We start from the raw sequence: 24,359 nt of genomic DNA, 5'->3' as shown, positions 1-24,359 counted from the left end.
CGTCCTGCCGGAGCTGCCTCTGGGGACAGTTAGTAAGGTGGTCACCAAAAACGACCACGATTGTCTGAGCCAGTGAGGGTTGGCAGTTGCACTGTGGGCAGCGTTGAGTTTGGCAAACTCTCTCTGTTCAAAGCCTGACCTTGACGCCGGTGGGGCTTCTCGTGTTCAACTAACAAACAGAAACTTACTCGTGAATGTTACCTTCTGAGCACTGTGGTCCAGATCCACCGTGGGATCTAACTCTGTCCATGGCTCACACTGGGTTGTTTTTTGGAGGGGGGAGGGACGTTCTCTGATGTTATCTCACTTTTCCCAGTGCTCTTATCTGATTGCTTCTTTAACATTTGGTTGGCTCTCCTTTTTGATCTTTTTTTAAAATTTGTGTTTATCTTTTATTTATTTGTATGTGTGTGTGTACATGTGTCTATGAGTGTACACCTGTGCAAATGTATGCGGGGGACTGAAGTCCAACTTGGATGCCATATCTAAGGAAGATCCTCTACCTTGGGAGTTTCTAGACAGAGTCCCTGACTTGCCTGGAACTCACCAAATAGGCTAGGATAGCTGGCTGCTGAGCCCATCATCGACCTGTCTCCACCTCCCCCAGCACCGGGGAGTGTGGCACAGCGTGGGCCACCACACCATTTTTTTTTAAAATGTGGGTTCTGGGGATCCAGCTTGGGTCCTCCTGCTTGAGAGGTCGGGACCAGGCAGACTTGGCTATCTCCCAGCCTGGTCCAGCTCCTTCTTTACAATGCAATTGTTTGTGCCGAGGTTTCCAGCTCTTTGAGGTGCCGTCAGGCTCCCGGGCAGCTAGCTGGCTTCTCGCAGTCCTGTCTCTTGCTCTTGTACAGTTTTTGTGCTCCACAGACACTGGTATTGTGACGGAATCGTCTTGAACTTGACTTGGGGAAGTTCTTTCAGAGCCCCCCCCCCACACCAGACATTATTCTAAATAGCTCCAGTGTGAACGTCCAAGTCCTTTGGGAGTGGATGTCACTTCAGGAAATGCCAAATTCGCTGAATGAATGAATGAATTGAGAAATGACAGTTCTGTCCTACAATGAATTAAAAGACTAGTTTCCTTGGGTGGGTCATAAGCCAGGCCTAGCTGCCATTTCCCCCGAAGCTGTCCAAAAAGTATTTTTGAGGAGCGCTGGGTCCCAAAGCCAAGGCTGATTTGCTGTGCGGGCTGGTGTTGGAAGCTCGGGGCAGAGCTGTAATTTCGAGAATGGCCACAAGAGGGAGAGCGCGGTCCAGATTCCATTTAGCCTTGCTCTAAGAACTTTTTTTTTTTTTTTTTTTTTTTTTTTTTTTTTTTTTTTTTTTTTTTTTTAAATAAAGACTGGAGGTTGGAGTAGTTCCCACCCAGTCAGTACCTAGCAGAGCTGCGGAGCCTCCACAGAACATCTCCGGATCGCGTTCCGAGGCTGACCGCTGAACCAGGACAGGGTGTCCCAGGTGCTGACCCCTCACTCAGCCACCAGGTCGAAGTGGTTCTCCTACAGCAGTGAACCTGTGGCCCTGACCTGAGATAAGTCACTGGGTGACCCCGCAGCCTCTTTCTATGACTCCACCTGGATTTGGCTGACTGTGGGGACAAGCTTCAAGGGACTGCTTGGGTCTCCGTGGGGTAGCAGTCAGCTTTCTGGCTACCATGGCAATTGCTGGGAACTGAAGGCACGGGGCTCCAGCCTCAGCACAAGCACGCAGGTGAGTCTTACTTATGCTTTGATCTAGAAGCTACTGGGTGATAATGCCCCAAAGGCAGATGCAGGAAACGGTGTGCTGATGGAGCAGAGTGCTGGGAGTTATTGCAGACACGGAACCTGGAGTTGCCTGCTTCAGGTGGGAGGGTCCTGGTGATCCGAGCCTGTAGACACCTGGGCCCCAGGACCCAGCTGCTAGGGATGTAGAGTAGGAGTCGGCATCCTGACGCCAGAGGGATGCTGTTGCTTCAGTGGTATTTCTGGCTATCTTATCATGTCATAGCTCCTGAGCCTATTCAGGGAGTAAACGGGTCAGGGACAGCCGTGTGTGTGTGTGTGTGTGTGTGTGTGTGTGTGTGTGTGTGTGTGTGTGTTGTATATATGCACACACACACACACACACACACACACACACATATATATATATGATGTGTATCTATCTACACACATGCACACATCTGTGCTGGATGCATGATGCAGGAGGTTATAAATGGAGCATCTGCACCTCTCCAGCTGTGAGTTAGGATCCAGAGAACTGAGTATAGTTAGAAGATGGAAGGGTGAAAGATCTGCCTACCAACTTTTTCTCAAAGGCCACATTTGCAGTGACTTTATTTGGTCTAAATATATTTTAGAAATCTGGCAATCCAAAGAAAAACTGTAAGCCCTGCAGAGTTAGAAGCCAGAACCCATGAAAATTGATTCAGAGTTTCAAGTGAGGCTCCTGATTCATCTCACCCCTTTTGGTACTCCCAGAGAAACTTCTAGAACTGGGTCCTAATCTCAGTCTTATGCTACATTTGAGGTTCCTTTTTTTTTTTTTTCCAAAAGGGAACTCCATACAGCTTCATTTCTAGGACTTTTTGAGCCATGGGGAGTCTTCAGGATTCTGAGACCCCCGAACCAATGAGGATGTGGATTCTCTTTGGACCCTGTCCCCTGGCTATTCTGTAAGAGTTTGTTTGTAAAGTCCTCTCTCCTGCATCAGCTCCCATGGTGCTCACTGTCCCCTTGCTCTAGGGAGGGGATCGGGAGAGCAGACTTCACATCACAGGAGTGATGCACAGAAGGCTGAAAGAGGTCAGCAGATTGGGCCACCTTCCCAAACTGATAGGTAAAAAAAGGAGCCCTTGTGCTGTGAGCTGACTCTCTCTCCACACCTGTGCGGAGTGTGTGAGGATGTCCCACAACTGCTTGAGTGTGTGAGACTGTCCCATACCTGTGCGGAGCATGCAAGGATGTCCCACACCTGTGCGGAGTGTGTGAAGATGTCCCACAAGTGCTTGAAGGGTGTGAGGCTGTCTCACACCTGCTGGAGGGTGTGAGGATGTCCCACACCTGTTCAGAGCATGTGAGGCTGTCCCACACCTGTGTGGAGCATGTGAAGGATGTCCCACACCTGTGTGGAGCATGTGAAGGATGTCCCACACCTGTGTGGAGCATGTGAAGGATGTCCCACACCTGTGTGGAGCATGTGAAGGATGTCCCACACCTTCTTGGAGGGTGTGAGGATGTCCCACACCTATGGAGAGCTGTGAGGCTGTCCCAGGGCACCTTTAGCTCTCAGATAGAGATTCTGGAAGCTGTGCTTGTGCCCTACCCCACACTTGGTGGGGAATGAATCATAACACCCCCTGGAGGTCAGTAGAATGCCCCTCCCTGTTTACAGGGTGGCCTCCCTCTGATCAGCTGAACTGAAGTCCAGGCTCCTTGAGCACCAGTGGACCTATGGCCCCCTCACTGCCCAAGTTTTTCCTTCCAGCTCCCTCCTCTGATCACGCCCTTACAGAGGTGCTCTGGCTGGCCCTCCAAGGTGTGCTCATCTCTGCTGCCTTATAGTGGCCCTAAAGATGGCCACTGAAAGTGACTGACACACATGTATATCATTGATACAGCAACCATGGCTGAGCCTGGGGACCCCTGAATGATCTAATTACTGCCTCTTTCACTCTAATTTTTCAAATATCATCATTCTTGCTTCTTTGGTCTTGGTTAGGTTATCTTTAAAATGAGAATGGTAAAATGATGGGCTGCCTTCCTGCTCTGCTCACAGTGCTCCCAGAAGGAGCCCCCAGGAGGTCCCTGAGGACAATCTGTCTGAGGCCCGAGGGGTGTTTACAATGCACTAGCAGCTTGCACGATTACCAGTTCTCTAGATGGTCAGTTGTGGCATGCTCGAGAATGCAGGTAGGGTCTCAGAGTCCAGGACCTGCTCCCGACTCTGAGGAGAAAACACAGCCCCACGTAAAACCAGGGCAGGCAGAACATGCTTACATTTTGTTTCCAAGTAATGAAGAGTTGAGCATTTCCAAGCTCATCCCTCTCACATCTGGACCTGCTCGGCCCCAGCCCCCTCTCTCAGCTCCCCTAGGCTGCTGCTGAGTCCAGCCAAAAGGTGGGAAGGATGCCTAGGAGGGGTTGCCTTGTGGACACATTCCAGATCCCAGTGGGAAGCCAACTGGGAGAGAAGGAAGGTGGCGTGGCAGTAGGGTTCCCTGCCCTGCAGGTTCTGGGAATCTCTGACTGTAGACCCCGCTGCCTTTGGCAGAGTGAGGGCTGCAGAAACAGTGGCCTTCTGCTTTGTAAGCTCCCCGAGATCGAGGCCAGAGGGGAAGGGACCACACACATCCTAAGACCAGGGAGGATCCCCTATAGCTGAGCAGGGTTGGAGCCACCCAGTGCCCCACCTAGAGGCCCTTGCTGGGTGGAAGGCGTGAATGGAGAACTAGTGTTAGGAGACTAGCAGACTGGACACTATGGGGAGAGACACAGAGAGGCTGGGTGGGATCTGTCTATGAGACAGTCTGGTAGACCCAAGGACCATCTTCATCTTCTGACCCTTCTATAGACTGGAAGAAAGACCAAGAAACTGAATGCGTGTGTGTGTGTGTGTGTGTGTGTGTGTGTGTGTGTGTGTGTGTCCAGGTGAGTGAGCCAATGTGTGGAGACTGTGGCATCTCATTACTTGGAGCGGTAGAGCAGAAGACTCCATCACTCCTGGGTCACTGGAAGGGCAGTTGAGCAGCCACTGCTCTGCCCCAGCCTCTTCTCAGCCCTAAAGGCCTAGTCTCTGGGGACCAAGTTCAGGTCAGGAAAAGAGAGCACATGTTTTTCCTCTGGGCTTGCCTCCCTTCCTCATCCCCACTGATGCCTCCTTCATGCCCTGCCTCTAAAGAGGGAAGGGTTGACTCCTAAGACCCACGTGGTCTCCCCACTAGGATCTTCCAGGCGCTGCACCATCTCACCCAGGCTGTGGGGCCTTGCTTGTTTCTCAGGATCTCAGTGGGTCTCCTCCATGCTGGGATGGTACCCATCTTCCTGGGGACTTTCTTTTTCCAAAATTCACTTTAAAGAAAAATAGACACCACCCCATCTGATTTCTCTTCTTCCTTTGCCACCTTTTCCTCCCCTCCCCTCCCCTTCCTTTCCCTCCCTTCCTCTTCCCTTCCCTTCTCTCCCCTCCCCTCCCCCCTTCTTTATTTTGGTTAAATAGCCATACAGCTAAAGAGCACCAGGAAAGCAAGTCAACATGAACGTATGGCCAGTTAGACCTGTGCTGACGGGCCATATATGTGAGGAAAAAGCCAGAGGGTTTTGTGTAAATAAACACTTTGCAATTTGGTTTTCTAAAAAGGATTTTTCTCATTACACAAAGAATGCAAACGCATCTTAGAAACGCTCAGAAAAATCCCTTCCAGCCTGGGTCTCATAATGTTTTTCTGCCCTGGAGCAGCTCCCACGGGCTCTGAGATGGCCTTCCAGCCACACAGTTGTGCGTAGCAGAACGGGACGGGACGGTGTGGGTCTCACTGCTGTGCAAACACCATGCCTGGGTCACTTCAAGTGAAAGGATTTCCCACGTCGGGAGCTCAAGCCCTTGCTTCCGCCTTGGGGGGTCACTTAGGCAGAAGTCCCCTGGCTAACAGTTGCTCATTAAGACTCACCCCCTGGGAGATGAATTCCTGCCATGGCCCACTGTGGAGCTAGGGGGCCATCTCACCTCCTCAGCTGAGCCTAGAACTCTCAATCCATCTGTGCTTCTAATTTCCCTTATCCAATTATCTGACCCTCCTAAGCTGCAGATGGCTTATTCAGTGGTTCTCAACCTTCCTGACACTATGAACCTTTAATACAGTCCCTCATGTTGTGGTGACCCCACCCGCAGCCATAAAATTAGATTCATTGCTGCTTCATGGCTGTAATTTTGCTACTGTTATGAATCATAATGTAAATATCTGTGTTTTCTAATAATCTTAGGTGACCCTCGTGAAAGGGTCATCCCACCCCAAAGTGGTCATAACCCACAGGCTGAGCATCTTCGGCAAACGCTGCTCACTAGTCACCATGTGGATAGTAGTGTTTCCTTCAAGTGCTGTCCAGGATGGCCTTGGTGTCTCCAGCCTAAGGCTCCAGCCCCACAGAGATCTGTAAAAGGGAAAGATTCCCATGCTGAAAACTGTCCAGAGCTCGGCCTTGTAGCACTGAACAGGGAAAGGCTGGAGATGGAGGGGTCCCAAGGACCTGGATGGTACACTTAGCTCCTTAGATGTAGAAAGGGCCCACTCCAGGCTGGGGGTCCTGTGGACAGGCACCTGGTTCGACCGTTTGTTTTCCACATAGTTGACTTCGTGTCTCCTCTGTCCCTCACACTATATCTGATGTCTCTCCTGCTCCAGGACACGATGGACAACAAAGCCATGTACATGCACACTGTGAATGACCGGGACACCAGCTCTGTCTTTGAGGAGCCCTTCGACGGCAGGAGCCTGTCCAAGCTGAACCTGTGTGAAGATGGTGAGTACTTCTAGCTCTCGGGGACCCTTGCTTTCCACCCGGCCTTGGTGGCCCCAGAGCCTCTGGTCCTCCTTGCTGAGCTCTGCAGATAGTGGCTACTCTATCTTTGGAGGTCTTTTCTCTGGGTTTTCTGTCATTCATCTTAAGAAGCCTATGTTAACAGCAAGGTGAGGACCCGTTTTATGGATGGACTTGTTGAGACTGAGAACAACACATTGCAGATTCTATAACTCACCAGCCCCTCAGAGAGGTGCCGGCACGGAATTGCCTTGTTCCTCAGAATGGAGACAGAGGAACCAGGACGCTTTCCCAGCACCAGATCCCTGTGCACCAGCAAGCAGGCACTTAATGAATGTCTGTACTGTCGTTGAGTAGGTACCTAATAGAACTTGCTCCATGCACAAACCCACTCTTCACGGGGCTTGTGTGGAAGAGGAGAACACTGTCCCACTTCTGAGAGGGTTGTTTTGGAAAGACTTCAGGTTGGCTACCTAGAGACAGCGCCTTGTCCACACTGTGGTCTGTGCTTTGCGACACGACACCCTGTCAATTGCCTCTCAGGAGCGATGGTTCTTGTCTTTCTCCTCACGGGAGCAGCTGTAGAAAAGGAAGACGTGTCTGGGAGAGGCGGGAGGGGACAGCCCCAGCAGGAGCGACAGACAAGGAGATCTGAGCTTCTGAGTGAGGGTTCCTCAGCCCAGCCTTGGGGACATTTAGCAGTTTGCTCTCTCAGGGTTCTAGTCTGTGTGCTGGATGTCAGGGGTGCTCTGGAGGGAAACTGGACCAATGCCTGCCCTCAGACAGCTCACATTTGCTGGTGGGAGGAGGAGCAGGCTTGAGAGCAGTCCCCTCAGTGTGGATTTTGACGTCAAGCAGGGAAATGTCTTCCGGAAAAGGGCTGGAGAATGACTGTACCACTTTTCCTCTGCTGTGGCAAAATGTCCAAGAAAAGCACCTTAAGGAAGGAAGAGCTTATTTTGACTCACAGTTTGAGGGTGTCACGGCAGATATGGTATGGTGGCAGAGGCCACATTTTATCCTCAGTCAGTGTCTGTGTGTGCTCTGGAGACAGCATCTTCCTTGGGGAAGGCTAGGGAGAATGTGTGTGAGTGCATGCATGTGTGCGTGTGCGTGCGTGCGCGTGCGTGCGTGCGTGCGTGCGTGCGTGCGTGCGTGCGTGTGTGTGTGTGTGTGTGTGTGTGTGTGTGTGTGTTGCTTTACTCAAGATATCAGCAAGGGTGATGCTGACCCTTGCTCTTGACTTGGTTTGGTTCTCATTGGCACATTAGCAGAGAGGCCAGGTTTGGCCAGATAGCACTGGGGTTGAGGGTAGGCGGAGGGAGCCACCAAAGGTCACTGCCCCTGGAGTCAGGCCTCTGGAACTCTGGGTTTTGCTCTTCTTGCCTCCTGTCCCGCTATCCGCCCACCTCTGTCTTCCACCTCTCGTTTCCGTGCTTCCACAACCTTTTCTCTCTTCACACACTCTGCACAGTTGTTACACTGTGTCTTCTCTGCTCACATGGTGAGCACGTGGGCTGGCGGAGGCCTGGCACCTCTTCCAAAGTAGGAGGGCTGCTTTGTTCCCGGATGCCTCCCAGGCCCCGTGCAGGACGAGCACTCTCAGCTGTTCACGGAAGAGCTAACGAACTAAGGACGGGAGCACAAGGGCCTTGGGATCTAAAAGCAGCCAAGCAAAAGCCTTTGTGGCCCGCTCCTGAGTTTTCTGCATTCCTTCACTCTTGGCCCCTGGCTGGTAGGTTCTGGGAGGGGACGCAGAAACGGGAGACTTGAGCCAGATTGGATCTGTTTTGGAAGGATCCGGATACTTTTTTGATCTTCCTCTCCGGAGAGTAAAACAGGGGAACAAGGGGCGTGAGGCCAAGATAGGGAAGAGGAAACTGGAAGGAGCTGGCGAAGCGGGGGAGCCTGAGCCAGGTCCGTCCCAGAGGCCTTCAGGAGATTAAAACTGAGAAGTGCTGGATGAACTCCAAGCCCCTTCTAGGGCAGCCTCCTAAAATGTAGGGTGAGAGGAAAGAGGGAGGGGGCCTGTGTTTCCTCTTGTTGGAGGCTGGCCCTTGAGTCCTGGCATGGAGCAAGGTCCTCAAAGCATAGCCCAGCTGTTCAGGTGTGACTCAGATTTGACTGCAGGTGGGACTTTAAGAACTGTGGGTGGGGGCTGGAGAGATGGCTCAGTGGTTAAGAGCACTGGCTGCTCTTCCAGAGGACCCGGGTTCAATTCTCAGTACCCCATGACAGCTCACAACTGTCTGTAACTCCAGTTGCAGGGGATCTGACACCCTCACACAGGAGTATATGCTAGCAAAACATCAATGCACATAAAATAAGATGAATAAATTATTTTTTAAAAAGTAACATTTGTAAGGGAGGCATAGCCAGGCAGATTTTCCAGTTTGAGGCTAGCCTGATCTACAGAGTGAGTTCCAGGACATCCAGAGCTACTCAGAGAAGTCTAGAAAACAATAAAATAAATGAGAACCATGAGTGTAAATACTCATGTTGGACAGAGGCCTGGCCCTGGCTGCATCCTTTCTGGGTTCTGTCTTGGCCTCCTTGCCCCATCCCTCCCAGCGAGAGTCCGTGGGTTCTGTCTGGACCCTCTTGCTCTTACACGCTTCCTGAGGCAGCCACAGCCTTCCCACCTCACACTCTTCACCGACCTGTGTCCCATCCACCATCTCAAGTCCCACGGACCACTTCCCCGGGCACAGCCCTGCTTGGGTCTCAGAGCTTGTATTGTTTGTTGGTGTCCAGTCACTGTTACAAAACACCCGGCAGACACAGCTCACAGGAGGGAGCGTTCATTTGGGTTCACCGTTTGAGAGCTTTTAGCCTCCAGTTGACTGGATCCATTGTTTGGGCCTGAGGTGAGGCAGAGCATCGTGACTGTGGGAGTGTAGGTAGCAGAGGCCGTCTTTTGACTCCATGGTGGCCAGGAAGCAGAGAATAAGCCTAGGGTAAGTTACAGCCCCCGAGGGCAAGACTCCAATGACCTATTTCCTCCAAGCTGACCCAAGTTCTGGAAGTTTCCATCACCTACAAATGATGTCATCAAGTTATGAGCCCATCACTGTGCCTACCCACCAATTACGCGAGGGCCCTCAGGAGCCTCTCAGTTCTCAAGGATCTGATCCAGTGTCTGGGGACCAAGGCTTCAACACCTGAGACTTTTGGGGGACACAAACCCATAACCAATCATTGCATAAAATATTGTGTATTCCAGTTGGCTGGGCTCTTCTCTGGGTGGTGTGTGTGTGTGTGTGTGTGTGTGTGTGTGTGTGTGTGTGTGTATGACTCGAAGCCAGGGGAGGTGACAGGCTCTTCTCTGGGTTCTCCAGACACTGTGTAGGTGGTGGACACTCAGGAGATCTCAGTGACAGCACATGACTCACCCAAGGCCACTCAAGCAGTAATGGACTGAAGCCTGACTCAGGGCTTCCCTGCCCGTAATTCAGGGTTTCTTCCTGGGAAAGAAATTGAAAAGTGGACTGATGCTGCTAAGTGACTGATCCTCATCTCTGGATTCTGAACTGATAGAGAAATTGACTAGGAGGTGGGTGAGAATTAAGACACAGAATCTGCCTTTGACCTGGGGAGGCTACCTTCAGGGGTGTGGCCCGGGTCTGCCACGGGCTTGCGCTGGGCTCACTCAGGAGAGTCCTAGGCAGGAGCTCATGGGAAGACGATGCTCACACAGCCAGCCAGCATGTGCGGCTGCACTGGTACTGCCCCTTCCTTGATCGCTGCCCCCTACCCTTCTCGCCAGAGCATCAGGGACAAAGGACAAAGGCACAGGCAGCTGTCTCCTCAAACCAGCCGGCGGTTCTTGTGCAGGCTGCAGGGTCGAGGGTTCCCGTTTTGCAGGCTCAGGTCAGAACTCCAGAGCATGGAAGCAGCACCAGGTCTGACGGTCACAGCCTCATGCTGCATGCTGGATTGGGGGGGGTCCCTTGCCCAGGGAGTGTCCTCAGTGCAAAGGAAGGGGCGTTTCCCCAACAGCATCTCCCATACCACCTTGCTGCGTTTATTACTTACGACTGCTGCCCCCTTCCTTCCCGCCCCTTCTGTTTCTTCCCCTCCCTTCTCTCTTCCTCTCTGCTTGCTCCTAGCTTCTGCCCTTTCCTCCCCCTCCCTGCCTTCATTCCTTTTGATTTGTACTTCACAGGTGGGAAGGGAAGCGGAGGGACTGTGGCTCGTCACTGGTCCCCTCCATGAAAGCCCCCCTGACCCCCCCACACACACTTTCAAACATGGGCGCCATCTCATCCTTACATCTGTGGAGCTGTCCGCCTTCCCCGATGGCCTTGGTAGTTCCGGTCCTCTGTACCTCTGAGGTTCTGTCTTCTTTTCTATGTCTTACCTCTCAGCAGCCTCCCTGGAGCCCACTGTAGACCAGAAGGCTAAGGGCAGGGACTAGAACCTGCTAGGCAATTGCATAGGAGATGTTATAGCAGAAATGCTTAGAAGAGCTGTCCCAGAAAAACCCCCAAAGGCCTCTTCTGCCATGTGGTCTCGCTCAGCCCTCCAAACAGAAACTCAAAGCGGGGGGCAGCCAGGCCTGCTTCCTCTTCCTTCCTTCCCTCCCATGCTCCTTCTCATCCCTTGCCTCAGCCTTGCTTCAACCTCCCGCCTCCAGCCTTAGTTTCCCCTGCCTGTTCAGCCAACTGGGGGCCTCTCTAGGCGGGATCTTGGGCTCAGAGGCAGCCTGGGAATGGAAGGCGCCTGGCTGGGGCCCGCCTCCTCTCAAGCGGTTTGTGAGGCCCCAAGAGAGGTGTTAGTGTCAGAAAAACATAGTCCTGCTCTCTCCCTGGACTCAGCCCGCCCCAGCGCACGTGTGGCGTCATCCATGGCTGCCCACGGGAAGCCAGGGGAGGTAATGAGTTACACGTGCTTCTGGTGATGGCAGGATGCCTGCAGCCTGGTCTCTCTGGTCCCACGTTCCTTCCCCCATAAAATTCAATCATTCTCCCAGGGGACCTGCTACATCTACCTTCCATCCAGCAAGCATCACTGCTTCATTTGGCGTAGCTGAGGGCGGCATTAGGGTGACCCCCCTTTACAGGTTAGAGCAGACAAGGGCTGTGTGACAAGTACTCACTCAGTACTGTGACACCCAGGGACATGTCCTGTTGAGGAAGAGCAAAGAGCCAAGCGCTGGTAGAGGAGGTGTGAGCACCCGGGGTTGCTGGTGGCCTGATGACCCAAGGGGTCATCTCCCCAAAGAGGCTTAGAGAGGGGGAAAGAATTGTAGTTTTTCAGATCATGGGCCACACACAACCATTGTGAGCTTGGGCGCAGACCTCAGGCTAGGCGCGGGAGCCTGAGTACCCACCCTGGTCCACTTGCCACTGTTCTGTAGCCTGTCTCATGTCCCCTTGGGTTCAGGTACTGGGGGACCCTGGCAGGAGGAGATGGGGGGCTCGGGTGTATACTACTCCCCAAGGCCTGCTCGGCAGGGCTGCCTCAGGCTGGGGGTCCTCTTTAGGAGAGCTTTTTCTTTCCGAGTTCCAGCTCCTCTGTCCCATCCCTGAGACATCCTCAGACCCAAGGGTGGTGGCAGCTCCGGGACCCTGTTCTGTCCCTGGAGAGTGTCTCATATCCTTGTCACCTGTTGGCATAGACTACCTTTCTAAAACCCAGGAGTCTGTGTGTAAGAGAGGGTCGTCTTTTGCCCTGGGTGGGGAGCTTTGCTCAGAGTCCTCATCCTTAAATGACAGTAATGTCATTGTCCTCCCAGGACCAGAGGAGGATCATGTGACTGAACCATGTAAAGCAGTAGACACTCGGTCCCATGTGTCCCTTTACCTGTTTGAGAGACCTTGAAACACTTGGGGAGGTGGGGAAAGGGAAAGACAGAGAGGTCCTGAGGAGGAGAAGGAGGAAGAGGAGAAAGAGGAAGAGGAGGAAGAGGAGGAGGAAGAGGAGGAGGAGGAAGAGGAAAAAGAGGAGGAAGAGGAGGAGAAAGAGGAGAAGGAGGAGGAGGAAGAAGAGAAAGGAGGGAGAGGAGAAGGAGTAGGAAGAGGAGGGGGAAGAGAAGGAGGAGGAAGAGGAGGAGGAAGAGGAGAAGAAAGAGGAGAAGGAAGAGGAGAAGAAAGAGGAGGAAGAAGAGGAGGGGGAGGAGGCTGAACACCACCACAGACAAACCCAGAATTAAATGTGTTTATTCTTTGCTTAGACATGATGCGCTTTCTTCTGCGGCACACCCTGCTCTGTTTTGGGGTTGAGGTGGTCCAGCTGCAGCCTTCAGGGACACATCAAGCTCAGTCGCATTCAAATGGCCCAACCCTCCGGTCTTCCAAAGCAGACACCCGTGTGACCCTTCCAACGTGTGCCTGCAGCTGCCTGCGGAACTGAGGGAGAGAAGTCAGGGATGTTAAACTTGATTTCCTCTGCCCAAAGAAGTCAGCTCACCCATCACAGCAGGGTTGGGGCGGGGATGCTTTACAGGTCTGGCAATAATGATGATGCAGATCTAGACCTGGGTGAGTCCCCCACTTCCACCTTGTAAACATCTTCAGCTCAGGCATCTGACAGGGACAGGAGAGGAACTTGGGATCTTTACTGGTATTTGGGGCTATTCTGCAAGCTGGTGACCTTCTGGGATTTTTTGTTTGTTTGTTTTGGGGTATGTATGTACACACATGTGTAGGTATGTGTGTACATGTGCATGCATGTGTATGTATGTGCGTGCTTGTGTGTCTGTGTCACAGGTCAGTCTTTGGTGTTGTTCCCCAGGCATCATGTACCTTGTTTATCTCTCTGACCTGAAACTCACCAGGCAGGTTAGGACAACTGGGCAGTAAACCCAAGGGGTCTATTTGCTTCCTTCCCCTTGTCCCGGGATTACAGGCATGTGCCACTATTCCAGCTGTTTCCACAGGTTCTAGGGTGAATTCAGGTCCTTACATTTGTAGAGCAAGCCCTTTCCTGACTTAGCCACCTCCCCAGCCCAAGAAGAGGATCTTTTGGTCTACGTTGAGGCAGAATCCTAGGCTGGTGCTTTTTGAGGCCCTGTACATTTAGACAGCATACCCCCCGCCCTGTGACAGCATTACCCCACCCCTGCCCCCTGCCCCCATATTTGCAGTATCCTTTTAAGACAAGGGCATTGCCTTTCATTCATTTTTTTTTAAGTTAAATTTTATTTTTTAGAATTTCATATGTGAGTACTGTATTTACATTCCCCTGCCCCCTCTCTCCCCTCCACCTCGTCCCATTTGTTTAGAGCTGACCACTAACCTGATTACCCAACAGGGCACTTGTTCTAATAGAAGCTGATCTTCTCTCAGCTGCCATTGATCGCCCCAGCTCTTCAAGGAGTGGTAGGGCCTTGTGAGATTGACCCCCACCCACATTGTCATTGGACCAGCCCTGTTTACATGACCAAATTTATGGGATTTTATGGGTGTAGTTTTTCTGCTCTGACTCTTGAAGTCTTTCTGTCTTCTCTTCTGTGGTGTTCTTGGAGCCGTGTGTGTAGGAGGTGTACTGTAGAGGGGCCACTTGGGGCTGGGCACCCCACGGTCAGTTGCCCACTTCATTTTGATTGGCCATAGATTTCTGAGATGGTTTCCATCTGCTGCAAGAAGAAGCAAGAGCTCATTTACTGCGAGCATAAGGAGAATTATTTAGGATGTTGTTAGGAGCTGTGCTGGCTTGGGGAAGTGGCATGCTAAGTCCTCTTTTAGGATCGACGGCTTCACCAGCCACGGGTAGTTGGTAGCTGATTAGGTTTCATGTACCAGACAGCAATTCTCTCCTGTTGAATTTGCCTAAGGTCCAATTTAGATGGCTGTTGGTTGCCCTCAAGACACAGGGGTCACTACTACACCCTTGGGGCTATCTCGCCGTGCTGGTCATTGGGCTTCACAGCTGGGTACAACTATTGGCTGGCTTCCTTTCCTGGCAGCTTGTGTAGAGGCTTCAGCTACCCCCCAGGGAGGTGGCTTCCAGGTCAGTTCCAGATCTATTCCTTGGAGTCTTGGGTCAAATGCACATGGCGTCTTCAGCAATGAGATCTAGCCTTTAAGTTCTGGGAGACAAACAAGGGTGAGGGCCTGGATTGTTCTGGGAGTCTCTTCGACTCCCCTGACCAACAACTTGAAAGGAGGCTTCCCATGCCAGACACTGGGAATTTTGTTAGCTAGTCTATGGCTCTTGGGTAGAGCATTATCACCCCAAGTGGCATAACTTCATTCAATATAGTCAATATATATACACATATGTATGTGTAAACATATACTATGTATGTATTTTCAAGTAAACCTGAGATAATATGATTCCATTTGGGACAAAATTAGTGGTACCTCCCACCAGGCTCCACAAGCCACTCATTCTTTGTATAAGACTCCATGGCCCTCTCCATCCCACTTGGATCTTAGTAGCTAGCTGACTACCTTGTCTGCTCTTCTCCACCCCTGGACTCTCTTCCATCTCTGAGCCATGGCTCTCAAAGCAGACACACAGCAGCCAGCAGTTCTTGCTGTTCTTGCATCAGTGGGAAATGAGCACAAACCACCCATTGTTTTCAAAGAATCTTTATCCAGAGTAACCTTGGGAACAGATAATAGGGCTTGGGACACAGAAACTTTATGGGGAACTGACAGAATTATAAGACAATCTGGAAGTATTAGGAGGAACTGTCCTAGAGCCCCATGAAGTCGTCATGGAATTAGCTCAGGCTACCCCGCCTCCATTTTAATCATCTCCTTTCCTTTTCTTAAAAATGGACGTGAAAGGTTCAGACTCATGGGATGATGGGGGTGATCACTTCTATATCCACCCCTCCCCTTGCACCTCCTCTTTTTTGGCCCATCTTCCCCAAGGACTAAACAAAGCCTGGGGACAGGCTGGGTCCTGTTTGCTGGTCACTATAGCCCAGTTGGCTGTGCTCATAGGAAAACCAGACCAAGTGGTGGTGGTGGCTTTTCTTCTCCCACCCTCCCACTCAACAGTCAACACAGAATACTCTAGCTCAGCTCATCAAAAAGCAGGAGGGGGGAATCAAAAAGTGGAGGGGGGGCGGGGTGTCCTCTCCACCAGCTCTGCAGTACCTGGACACCAGCTAGCTGTCTTCCAATTCACTTCAGTTCTGATAGCATCTTCTGGCAGACAGCATCAGATCCCACGGAGGGAGGGCCCACCGCAACACTGACCCACTAGAGAGCCCATTCATGTGCCCTAGATCATGGCATGTTTCTAACCCTGGCTATAAACCAGAATTCCCATGAGCCCTTCCTCCAGCCTAATTTGTTACAGTGGCTCAGAGCTCAGGAAAACACTTTAATTGCGTGTCCCCATTTATTACAATGGGCAGTGCTCGACAGTCACATGGAAGCATTACGCAGGATGGGGTAGTGAAGAGGGGTGCAGAACCCCCATAACCTCCTGGGACACACCACTTCCAGCATCGTCCACAAATTCAGCTATCTGGAAGCTCTCAGAACCCACTATTTGGGGGATTTTAGAGAGACTGTATTAGCTAGTATGATTGAGTAATCACTGGCTATTGGTGATCACCTTCATCCCTCTCCCCTTCTTAGTGGTTTAGGGGTGGGCTGCACATTGGTCCTTCCCTGTGTACCTTGATCTTTTTGGTGGCCAGGCTTATTTTAAAGCTACATAGATGCCCCCAACTATCTTACTGATGTACAAAAGGCCTTCTGTTCACTCTTGAGGTTGCAAGGGTTTGGGGCGATTCCTCAAGTATATACAATGAAGACCGCTGTATGCATCACTGTATCAAAGATGTTTAGGACCTTCCCGGGTCCTCCTAAGACTTACTGCATAACCCACTGTCACTTCAGGCCAGAGGCTTTCCTTGACTTTGTCTCTGCCACATATGTGTCCTCTTCACTTTTATGAACAAAACCTAATGGAGCGCCCCCCCCCCCAAAGGCACCAAGTTGCAGCTGCATCAGAGACAGAGGTCATTTGGGGCTGCCTCTCATCATGCATATTGTACAATGAAAACAGCGTGAGCGATGAGTAACCAGTGTGAGAATGAAGCTTCTAATGAAGTCAGACTTGGGCAGGTTTAATGGAGATCCTTGGATGAGCTGAGAACTGGGGTTCCTCCCAGCAATAAAACGGGCCCCACCTGCTGTTTATGGGCCTGGAACCAATACCAAAGAGACCCAAAGAACACGACTGTCGTGATTGTTAAAACTCAAGTTGGTGGGTTCGGAATCATTCCATCCCCTGCATGCTGTTGTTCCCACCCAGTTACTTTGGAGATAAAATCCTGACTTATCAGACTTAACTTACAAGTGTGCTTGTAGAAGGAGAGAAAAATAAATCTAAGCAGATAACTCCCCAAAGGGTCTAAAATTATAACTAAAAAATTGAAACATTATATTTGGAGAAATTGAAAGTTCTGTTTTCAGGGGAAGAGTATATTGATGAGGGACAGTTTGGAATGCTTTCACATGTCTCACAGCTCTTCCGTGAGAGAGAGGCTTTCAATCTCCCTGCAGAGAGCCCCACACCCATGCCTGTCCTCGTGGCAGGGCTGGGAGGGGGGCTGGGCTGCCTGATACTCTTTGGGCCTGCTCTTGCTCCCATCATTAAAGCACTCCACACTTCTAACCCCTGGGAATAATAAAATACTTTAAGACAAGCTTATTTTGAATATGCCCTATCAAAAAAGACATCAGATGTTTTTCCCCCAATAAACTGAATTCTGACAATAGACAATTCGTTTTCTGTCCAAGAATGTGTCCTCACATTCTCTCTCGCTATGACGAGTGTTTTACTCTAGAACCGTGCACTTCTGTGCCCCGGATCTGTGATCTCATCACTGATCAGAATGAGACTGTCCAGGGTGGATCACAGCCTCCAGGAGGTCGAAGAAAACGAATTCAGTTCCAAGGATTTGCTAACGTGGCTTACCTACGTGGGCACCGAGTGGGGTTCAGAAATCCTGGGTATGTGAGGGGAGCCGAGCCTTCGTTTGCCCTTCCAGAACAAAATTTTGCTCCAAGGTACATTTGGTAGCCAAGTAGAATTTGCCAATCATTTATTTGTATGAGGCAAATGTAAGAGATGACCTTTCCAGCAAAAATAAATGTGCTCACATGTGTCCACTCCTACAGAGAACCTCACCAGGCCCTGCTGCTCCCAGAAACAAGAGGGCGATTGTCCCTGAAGTCTTGTCCCTGAAGCCCTGCTGGGTGTGTGCGGTGGACGGAGGTGCATGCTGACAGTTACACAGAAGGAGGATAGTGCTAGAAGGATGAGTTTGAGTGTGTGTGTGTGTGTGTGTGTGTGTGTGTGTGTGTGTGTGCATGCGTGTGAAAAGTACCCAGAGGACAATCATGGATGTTCCTCAAATGCTGTCCACCTCTTTCTTTCTCTCTCTCTCTTTTTTTTCTCCATGAGACAGGGCCTCTCACTAGTCTGGAACTCATCAAGTAAGCTAGGCTGTCTAGTCAGCAAACCCCAGCGATCCCCCTGTCTCCACCTCCCCAGTGCTGGGATCATAAACTTGTACCACCATGGCTTGTGTATGAGTGTAGTGTGTGTGTGTGTGTGTGTGTGTGTGTGTGTGTGTGTGTGTGTGCGCGCGCGCACTCGCTCGCGTTGGGGGACGGTGGTACGTTCATGTTCTGGGAATCAAACTCAGGTCCCCATGCTTGAAAGATAAGCACTTTCCTGACGGAGCTATCCTTCCTGGTCCCTTCTAGAGCATTCTTAATCTTGAGCATCTAAAGAAAATTGTGGTTTTCTTATTGTCACCAAAGTTTCCCAGAAGGTGACTATGTTCAACACAGCAGCACTAAAAGTGACTGAGTCACACACAAGTGTGTGTTTGTCATTTTAATAGTGGGATATTTATTTAGCTACTAGGAAGATATTTACCCTTCACTTGTGATGATGATGCAGTTTTCTCCCTAAATAAATTTAACTTCAACAGTGGGATGATGACAAGAATGTAAGACTCTGGGGTGCCCAGCCATAGGCAAGTAGTACAGGGAGCATGGAGATGCAGATGTTCAAAGATGGGGCACTCCAGTGGTCAGCAGCATCCACCTGCTCCTCAACTAGATCACTGTCTCCTACGCTGGCACACTGAGCCTAGGTCACCATTTCCTATGCTGGCACACTGAGCTCTTTCTTTAAGTCACTTTATGTGGGTTTAGTTTTCCACTCGCTCAGGGCTGTTGGCCTTGCCGTCTGCTGACCTCTTGGGCCACTTCCTGGTCTCCAAAATGCTGCTGTCTCTTCCACAGGCCATAGTCAGAGGGAAAAACTTTCCCATAATCCTCTTAGAGCTTGGATTCCAGTGGTTTTCAGCCTTCTTAATGGTCATGTTGTGGTGACCCCAACCATAAAATTTTTTAGTTGCTACTTCCTAACTGTAGTTTTGCTACTGTTATGAATCACATAAACATTTGTGTTTTCTGATGTCTTAGGTGACACATGAAAAAGGGTCATTCAATTCTGCCCCCCCCCAAGGGGCTCATGGCCCACAGGTTGAGAACTGCTGTCTTGGAAGGGTTTTCTTTCTTTCTCTTTTCCTTCCTTCTTTCTTTCTTTCTTTCTTTCTTTCTTTCTTTCTTTCTTTCTTTCTTTCTTTCTTTCTTCTTCTTCTTCTTCTTCTTCTTCTTCTTCTTCTTCTTCTTCTTCTTCTTCTTCTTCTTCTTTGTCATTCACCATTTTCTCCATCACTCTGGTCGCCAGTGTCCCTTCAGCTGCAAACAGCAACAACAACATTTAATAACTAGCAGCTTCGCCAGGACTCGCTTCAGAACTGTTCTCGCGTTGGGAAGAACATTTTCTTCTCAGAGGCTCAGCTTTTGAATCTCCAACAGCTGCTCCTGTCACCATTAGGCTGGAGGGAGAAGAGGGCATCAGCCCCGTCCATAGTCAAGCCTGTCCTTCAGGCCTACAGGCATGGGATTCCTCTGGGTGGTTTCTTCCTCAGATCAGGATCTCCTCTTCCGCCAGAGTGCTCACTCTGGAGGCCCCACATCACTCTTCACACACCTTCTTCTGCCCTGTGGGAGCTACTGGAGGAGGGCAGTGGTTGCCTTTGTTCAAAGTTGAATGATGTGTACTGAGCCTGGTCTAGGAACCAGGAAGTTGACAAGGAAGGACCAGGCCATGTCTCTTCCTCATGTATGTCTTTTCACTCCCGTAGCTGCTCATAAATCTATCAGTTAGCTACTACAATATGTTAACCCCCCCAGACTTAACAGGATGAAACAAACAGATGTGTATACCTCCCTCACATGTTTTCTGAGAAAGTCATAGGTATGCAAAGAAAGTCCCAAATTTGCCATCTTTTCCACATAGAGATTCTGCTCAAAAATATGCCTCCTCACTTGATCTTAGCCAAAAAAAAAAACCCAAACAAACAAACAAACAAACAAAACCCCCCAAAAACCAACAAAACAAAAACAAAAACAAAAAGTCAAGCAACAATAAAAACACGCTTCTCTGTGGTCTGGGGAGACGGCTCAGTCAGTAAAGTGCTTGCTACAGAAGCATGCAGACCTGAGTTTGATCCCCTTCAATCCATGTCAGGAGCCAGACTTGACGGCGCACATCTGCAGTCCAGTAGAGACGGGAGCCTCCTCCAGCTCACTGACCTGTCAGTCTAGCCAAATGGGTGAGTTCCAGATTCAGTGAGAGACCAGACTCATGAAATAAAGTCAAGCATTGAGGCAGTCAAAGTTGACCTCTTGGACGCGCGTGCGCACACACACACTCACTCACTCACTCACTCACACAAACAGACCAACAGTAACAAAAGTTCCTCCATGTTTTAGTCTTTGTCTCATTTTCTCTTCCTTCCCTCAAAGTCATATTCTGTAAGACTCTTGTCATGGTATTCATATTCTGCTTGTCCAACCATTTGTGGAAATATATCTGAAGCCCCCCTCTTGTGCTCCATTGGAAATAGTTTTCTTTGGTATAGGAAGGAATTCAGACTTCCGAAGAGAACCAGACCATCTCAAAGGAAGGTCTAGTTTCCTTGTGTGTGTTGACAAAGGGGTCTGTCACAGGCGGGGTGCTCACTATTAAGGAGAAGCCACAGATAAAAGGAAAGGGGTGTAGAGTGCTACATGCAATGCCCAAGGCGACACCCTCCTGTGGCAAGCTAACAGTGTGCACACAAATGGCGACGGGTAGACTTGACTTAGCAATATGCGTGGCTGTGATTTTCCTGCTCCTAGTCTGGTTTGAGGCTCAGGGCTGGGAGACACAGAGCAGGGCAGCTGGAACTCCCACTGTGCTGATGAGAACTGCCATGTGTGTACTATTGTACAATGTGTGCCTACTGCCCTGGCTCTTTGAGGGGGCAGGCTTTTCTCTGTTAAGTGGCAATAGGAAAGCTGGTGGCTCTCCCCTGAAGAGGTAGATGAAGTGTTCCCAGAGCCTACATATCCAAGAGTAAAGCCAGTTGGATCCTAGTATGGAAAGAGATGGAACATTCTAGAAAGAAAATTTCAGGTAAATTAAAAAGATGTGCTCTGTTCAAATGCTAGTGGAAAACCTGCTCGATTCTCAAAATTTGCTAACATTTAAGGACTGAGGAGAATGATCATTGGCTTTTATTTCTTTGGCAGTTAGCTTTGTGTTGTGCCTGATGTTTTGTGGTGAGATTGTGCAACCGTCCTGCTTAGTGATTTAGTGTTTGCAATAAAATGGAGTATATGAATGGGAAAATGTTGTTCAAGTCAAAACACCTCTGAGGATCCAGGACTGTTTGGGTCCAAAGGCCTCAGTTGCCACCTGCAATTTCCCCATGGTAACAAAAGCAGCAGAGGCCAGGAATTAGTAAGGATGCTCAAGAGAGAAAACCAAGCTCTCGAAGATTCTCAAAGTCAGGGAAACTACCAAGGGATTGCAAGGGCCTCACCAACTTCAGCCTCTCTTGCCAACCCTTTCTTTCTCAGTGCCTGTCCAGTTAGTGGCACTGGACTATGAAGGACAGTCCTTCTGGAGGGCCCTGTCACCTCCATGAAGCAGAGAGTGAAATAGAGACAATGTGCTTTGAAAAGAATGTCGTACACTGATTACTATAAACTGTCCTGAGATGGGATGGAAAGGTGTCCTCCATTTTTTTTTTTTTTCTCCCTCTCTTGATTGACAAGGGAGGTTTGTAAGTCCCCGGTCTCTGTGTGGGCTTTTAAGGACTGCCTTGAAGGACAATTTGAGTTGACATGCCACCTGAGTCCTAATGTAAGGTTTATCACTAACTAACGGTAGCTGCTATTTGCTGTGCTGAGCATGGGGCGTAGGGCCCAGCGCATGCTAGACAAGCACTCCACCACTGAACTACCAACCACCTTTTTATTTTTATTTTGAAAACAAGGGCTCACTAAGTTACCCAGGCTGGCCTTGAACTTACTATGTAGCCCAGACAATCTTAAATTTGCCATCCTCCTGCTTCAGTCTCTCAAGTAACTGTATTGACAGGTTTAATGGTTAATCTTTTTTTTTCTCCCTGAGACAAGGTTTCTCTGTATAGCCGCCCTAGATGTCCTGGAACTCATTTTATAGACTAGGCTGGCCTAAAAAATCATAGAGAGCCACTTGCCCCTGCCTGTTGAGTGCTGGGATTAGAGGTGTGCACCACCGCACCCAGCTGTAATGGTTAATCTTGATTGCCAACTTCATCAGGTTGTAGAATCACCACAGAAACACCCCTCTGCGTATACATGTGGGGGTCTTTCCAGAAAAGTTTAGCTGAAGAGGGAAGGTCTACCCTGAATATGGGAACCATCATCCTATGGGCTGGAATCCCGGTACTGAATAAAAAGGAGGAAGACAGCTAAGCACCACGGTTCATTTCTCTCTGCTTCCTGACTGTGGATGCAGTGTGATGTCACACAACTGCCACCATGTGAGGATGACGTGCTTGGACCAAACAATTATCTTCTTTCCTTATCGCTTCTGTCAGGTGTTCTGTCACGGCAACAAGAAAAATCAAACACTGCATCAGGCATTTAGTTAGCTGACGTGGGATGGAGCCCCAGGAAGTGAGCACACCCTCTGTAAGGCCCATGACAACAGTCACTGTTTTGTCTCCGGCAGAGGCTAGAGGCCTAACTGCACAGGATGAGGTTACTATGGCTTTTGGTAGATTTAAAAAGCTCACGTTTGCAAGCTGGTGATCAGATTTGGCTTCCCAATCTGTTTTTGCGTATGCCGCTCTGCTGCTTCCAGCTCCTCATTAGTTGCCAACATTAAAGATAAGGAGTCACGCAGCACCTTCTGGCACAGCGGTTCTCTACCTGTGGGTCACAACTCCCAGGAGGTTGCATATCGGATATTTACATTAAGATTCCTAACAGTAAAAACATTACAGTTATAAAGTAGGAGTGGGGGCTGGAGAGATGGCTCAGAGGTTAAGAGCACCGACTGCTCTTCCAGAGGTCATGAGTTCAATTCCCAGCAACCACATGGTGGCTCACAACCATCTGTAATGAGATCTGGCGCCCTCTTCTGTATACATAATAAATAAATAAAAAAAAAAAATAAAGTAGGAGTGAAAATAATTTTATGGTTTGGGGGGTCACCACAACACGAAGAACTGTATTAAAGGGTCACGGCATTAGGAAGGTTAAGAACACTGTTCTAGCATGTCTCAAAACTCTAGGTCTTACATAGCCCTCAACTTCTTCCAGGGCAGGCACCCCATTCATAGTCTACCAGAGCCTTGTGCTCGTTCCCATTTGCTCCTAACCACTGCAGATGTTGGAACTTGCAAGTCCTATTCTTTAAAAATCATTGTTAACATGTGTGCATGCACGATATGTATGTGTGGGTGCACGTGACACAGTACATCTTGGAGGTCAGAGGGAAACTCTATGGAGTCAGTTCTCTCTGTGGGGATCGAAGTCAGGTCTCCAGGCATGTGCAGACAGCGTTTTCATCCCTTGAGCATTTTGTGAGCTTAGCAATTCTTATTTTAACTTTTCTCCATGCTCCCTGGATTGCACGAGATAATGGTGCTTGGTAAAGAATGCACAGGAAAGCCTTTCTTAGTGTGCTTCTGTTACTTGGAGATGGGTTTGTGGGGACCATGCAGACCTGTTCAGGTTATTCACAGAGGGTGAGTGGAGAGCAAAGCTGAGCAGCTTGTGATGGTCCTGGAACCTTCCCGACAGAGGTGGCTGTATTATCGATATGCAGAAGGGCATAAACATCCATACGCAAGAGGGAGAGGCGAGACCTCAAGAGAAAAACAGCTCATGAGGTTGTTTTCAAACATCATTTCTGTTCCATGTCTCCTCTTCTTAGGCCCATGTCACAAACGGCGTGTGGGTGGCTGCTGTACCCAGCTGGGCTCCCTGTCAGCACTGAAGCATGCCGTCCTGGGACTCTATCTTCTGGTCTTCCTGATTCTTGTGGGTATCTTCATCTTAGCAGGTAAGAGCAGTCTTTTTGTGTCCAAGACTTTGGGGGTGATCGAGGAGGACTCAGAGCCTCCGTGCCCTTGCTGTGGAAACCATGGAGGAGGATGCTGGCTGGTCTTTCTGATTAGACAACATCTTTGGTAGTGTGGCCTGTTTCTGTGTGGAGTGGACGGAAGGGGAGGCTGTTTGAGGGTGTGGAGCCTCTGAAGCCAGTAGGATAGATCCAGTTTCCCAGGGTGGCTTTTGACTGTCCCTGCGTCATCATGGGACATAGGCCTTACACAAAGCCTCCCTGACCTCTGGGGTGTGGTGTGTACCAAGCAGGCTCTTTTCCTGAGGCGTCATTAAAATAGTCACATAGCACTTTGCTGCTGAGGCCAATCAGGGTTGGGGAAGCCTGCTTCCCTTTGCAGTTATGAGGAGGTAGAGTTGGTTCCCTCTCAACTCATAATTCTTTCTTCCTCCATGT

The 24,359-nt window shown here is 49.9% G+C and overlaps 1 protein-coding gene across 1 annotated transcript; it reads left to right on the top strand.

The window, feature by feature from the left end:
* Positions 1–1,366: 1,366 nt before the first annotated feature.
* LOC119088441 (scavenger receptor class A member 5-like) lies at positions 1,367–24,034 on the top strand. The gene is made up of 3 exons (XM_037208273.1): positions 1,367–1,713; positions 6,386–6,503; positions 23,775–24,034. Exons 2-3 carry the CDS (start codon positions 6,392–6,394, stop codon positions 24,032–24,034), a joined length of 372 nt encoding a protein of 123 aa, XP_037064168.1. The 5' UTR covers positions 1,367–1,713; positions 6,386–6,391.
* Positions 24,035–24,359: the final 325 nt, after the last annotated feature.

Source organism: Peromyscus leucopus, chromosome 9 (genome assembly GCF_004664715.2).
Source record: "Peromyscus leucopus breed LL Stock chromosome 9, UCI_PerLeu_2.1, whole genome shotgun sequence".
NCBI lineage: Eukaryota > Metazoa > Chordata > Mammalia > Rodentia > Cricetidae > Peromyscus > Peromyscus leucopus.
The sequence above is the reverse complement of the archived record's forward strand: the minus strand, read 5'-3'. Positions and strand labels throughout refer to the sequence as shown.

Excerpts from the sequence above, each read along its gene's own strand:
- LOC119088441 (XM_037208273.1), top strand. The coding sequence starts at position 6,392 with ATGGACAACAAAGCCATGTACATGCACACTGTGAATGACCGGGACACC. Across the intron at positions 6,504-23,774 it reads GCTGAACCTGTGTGAAGATG|GCCCATGTCACAAACGGCGT; the intron begins GTGAGTACTTCT and ends TCCTCTTCTTAG.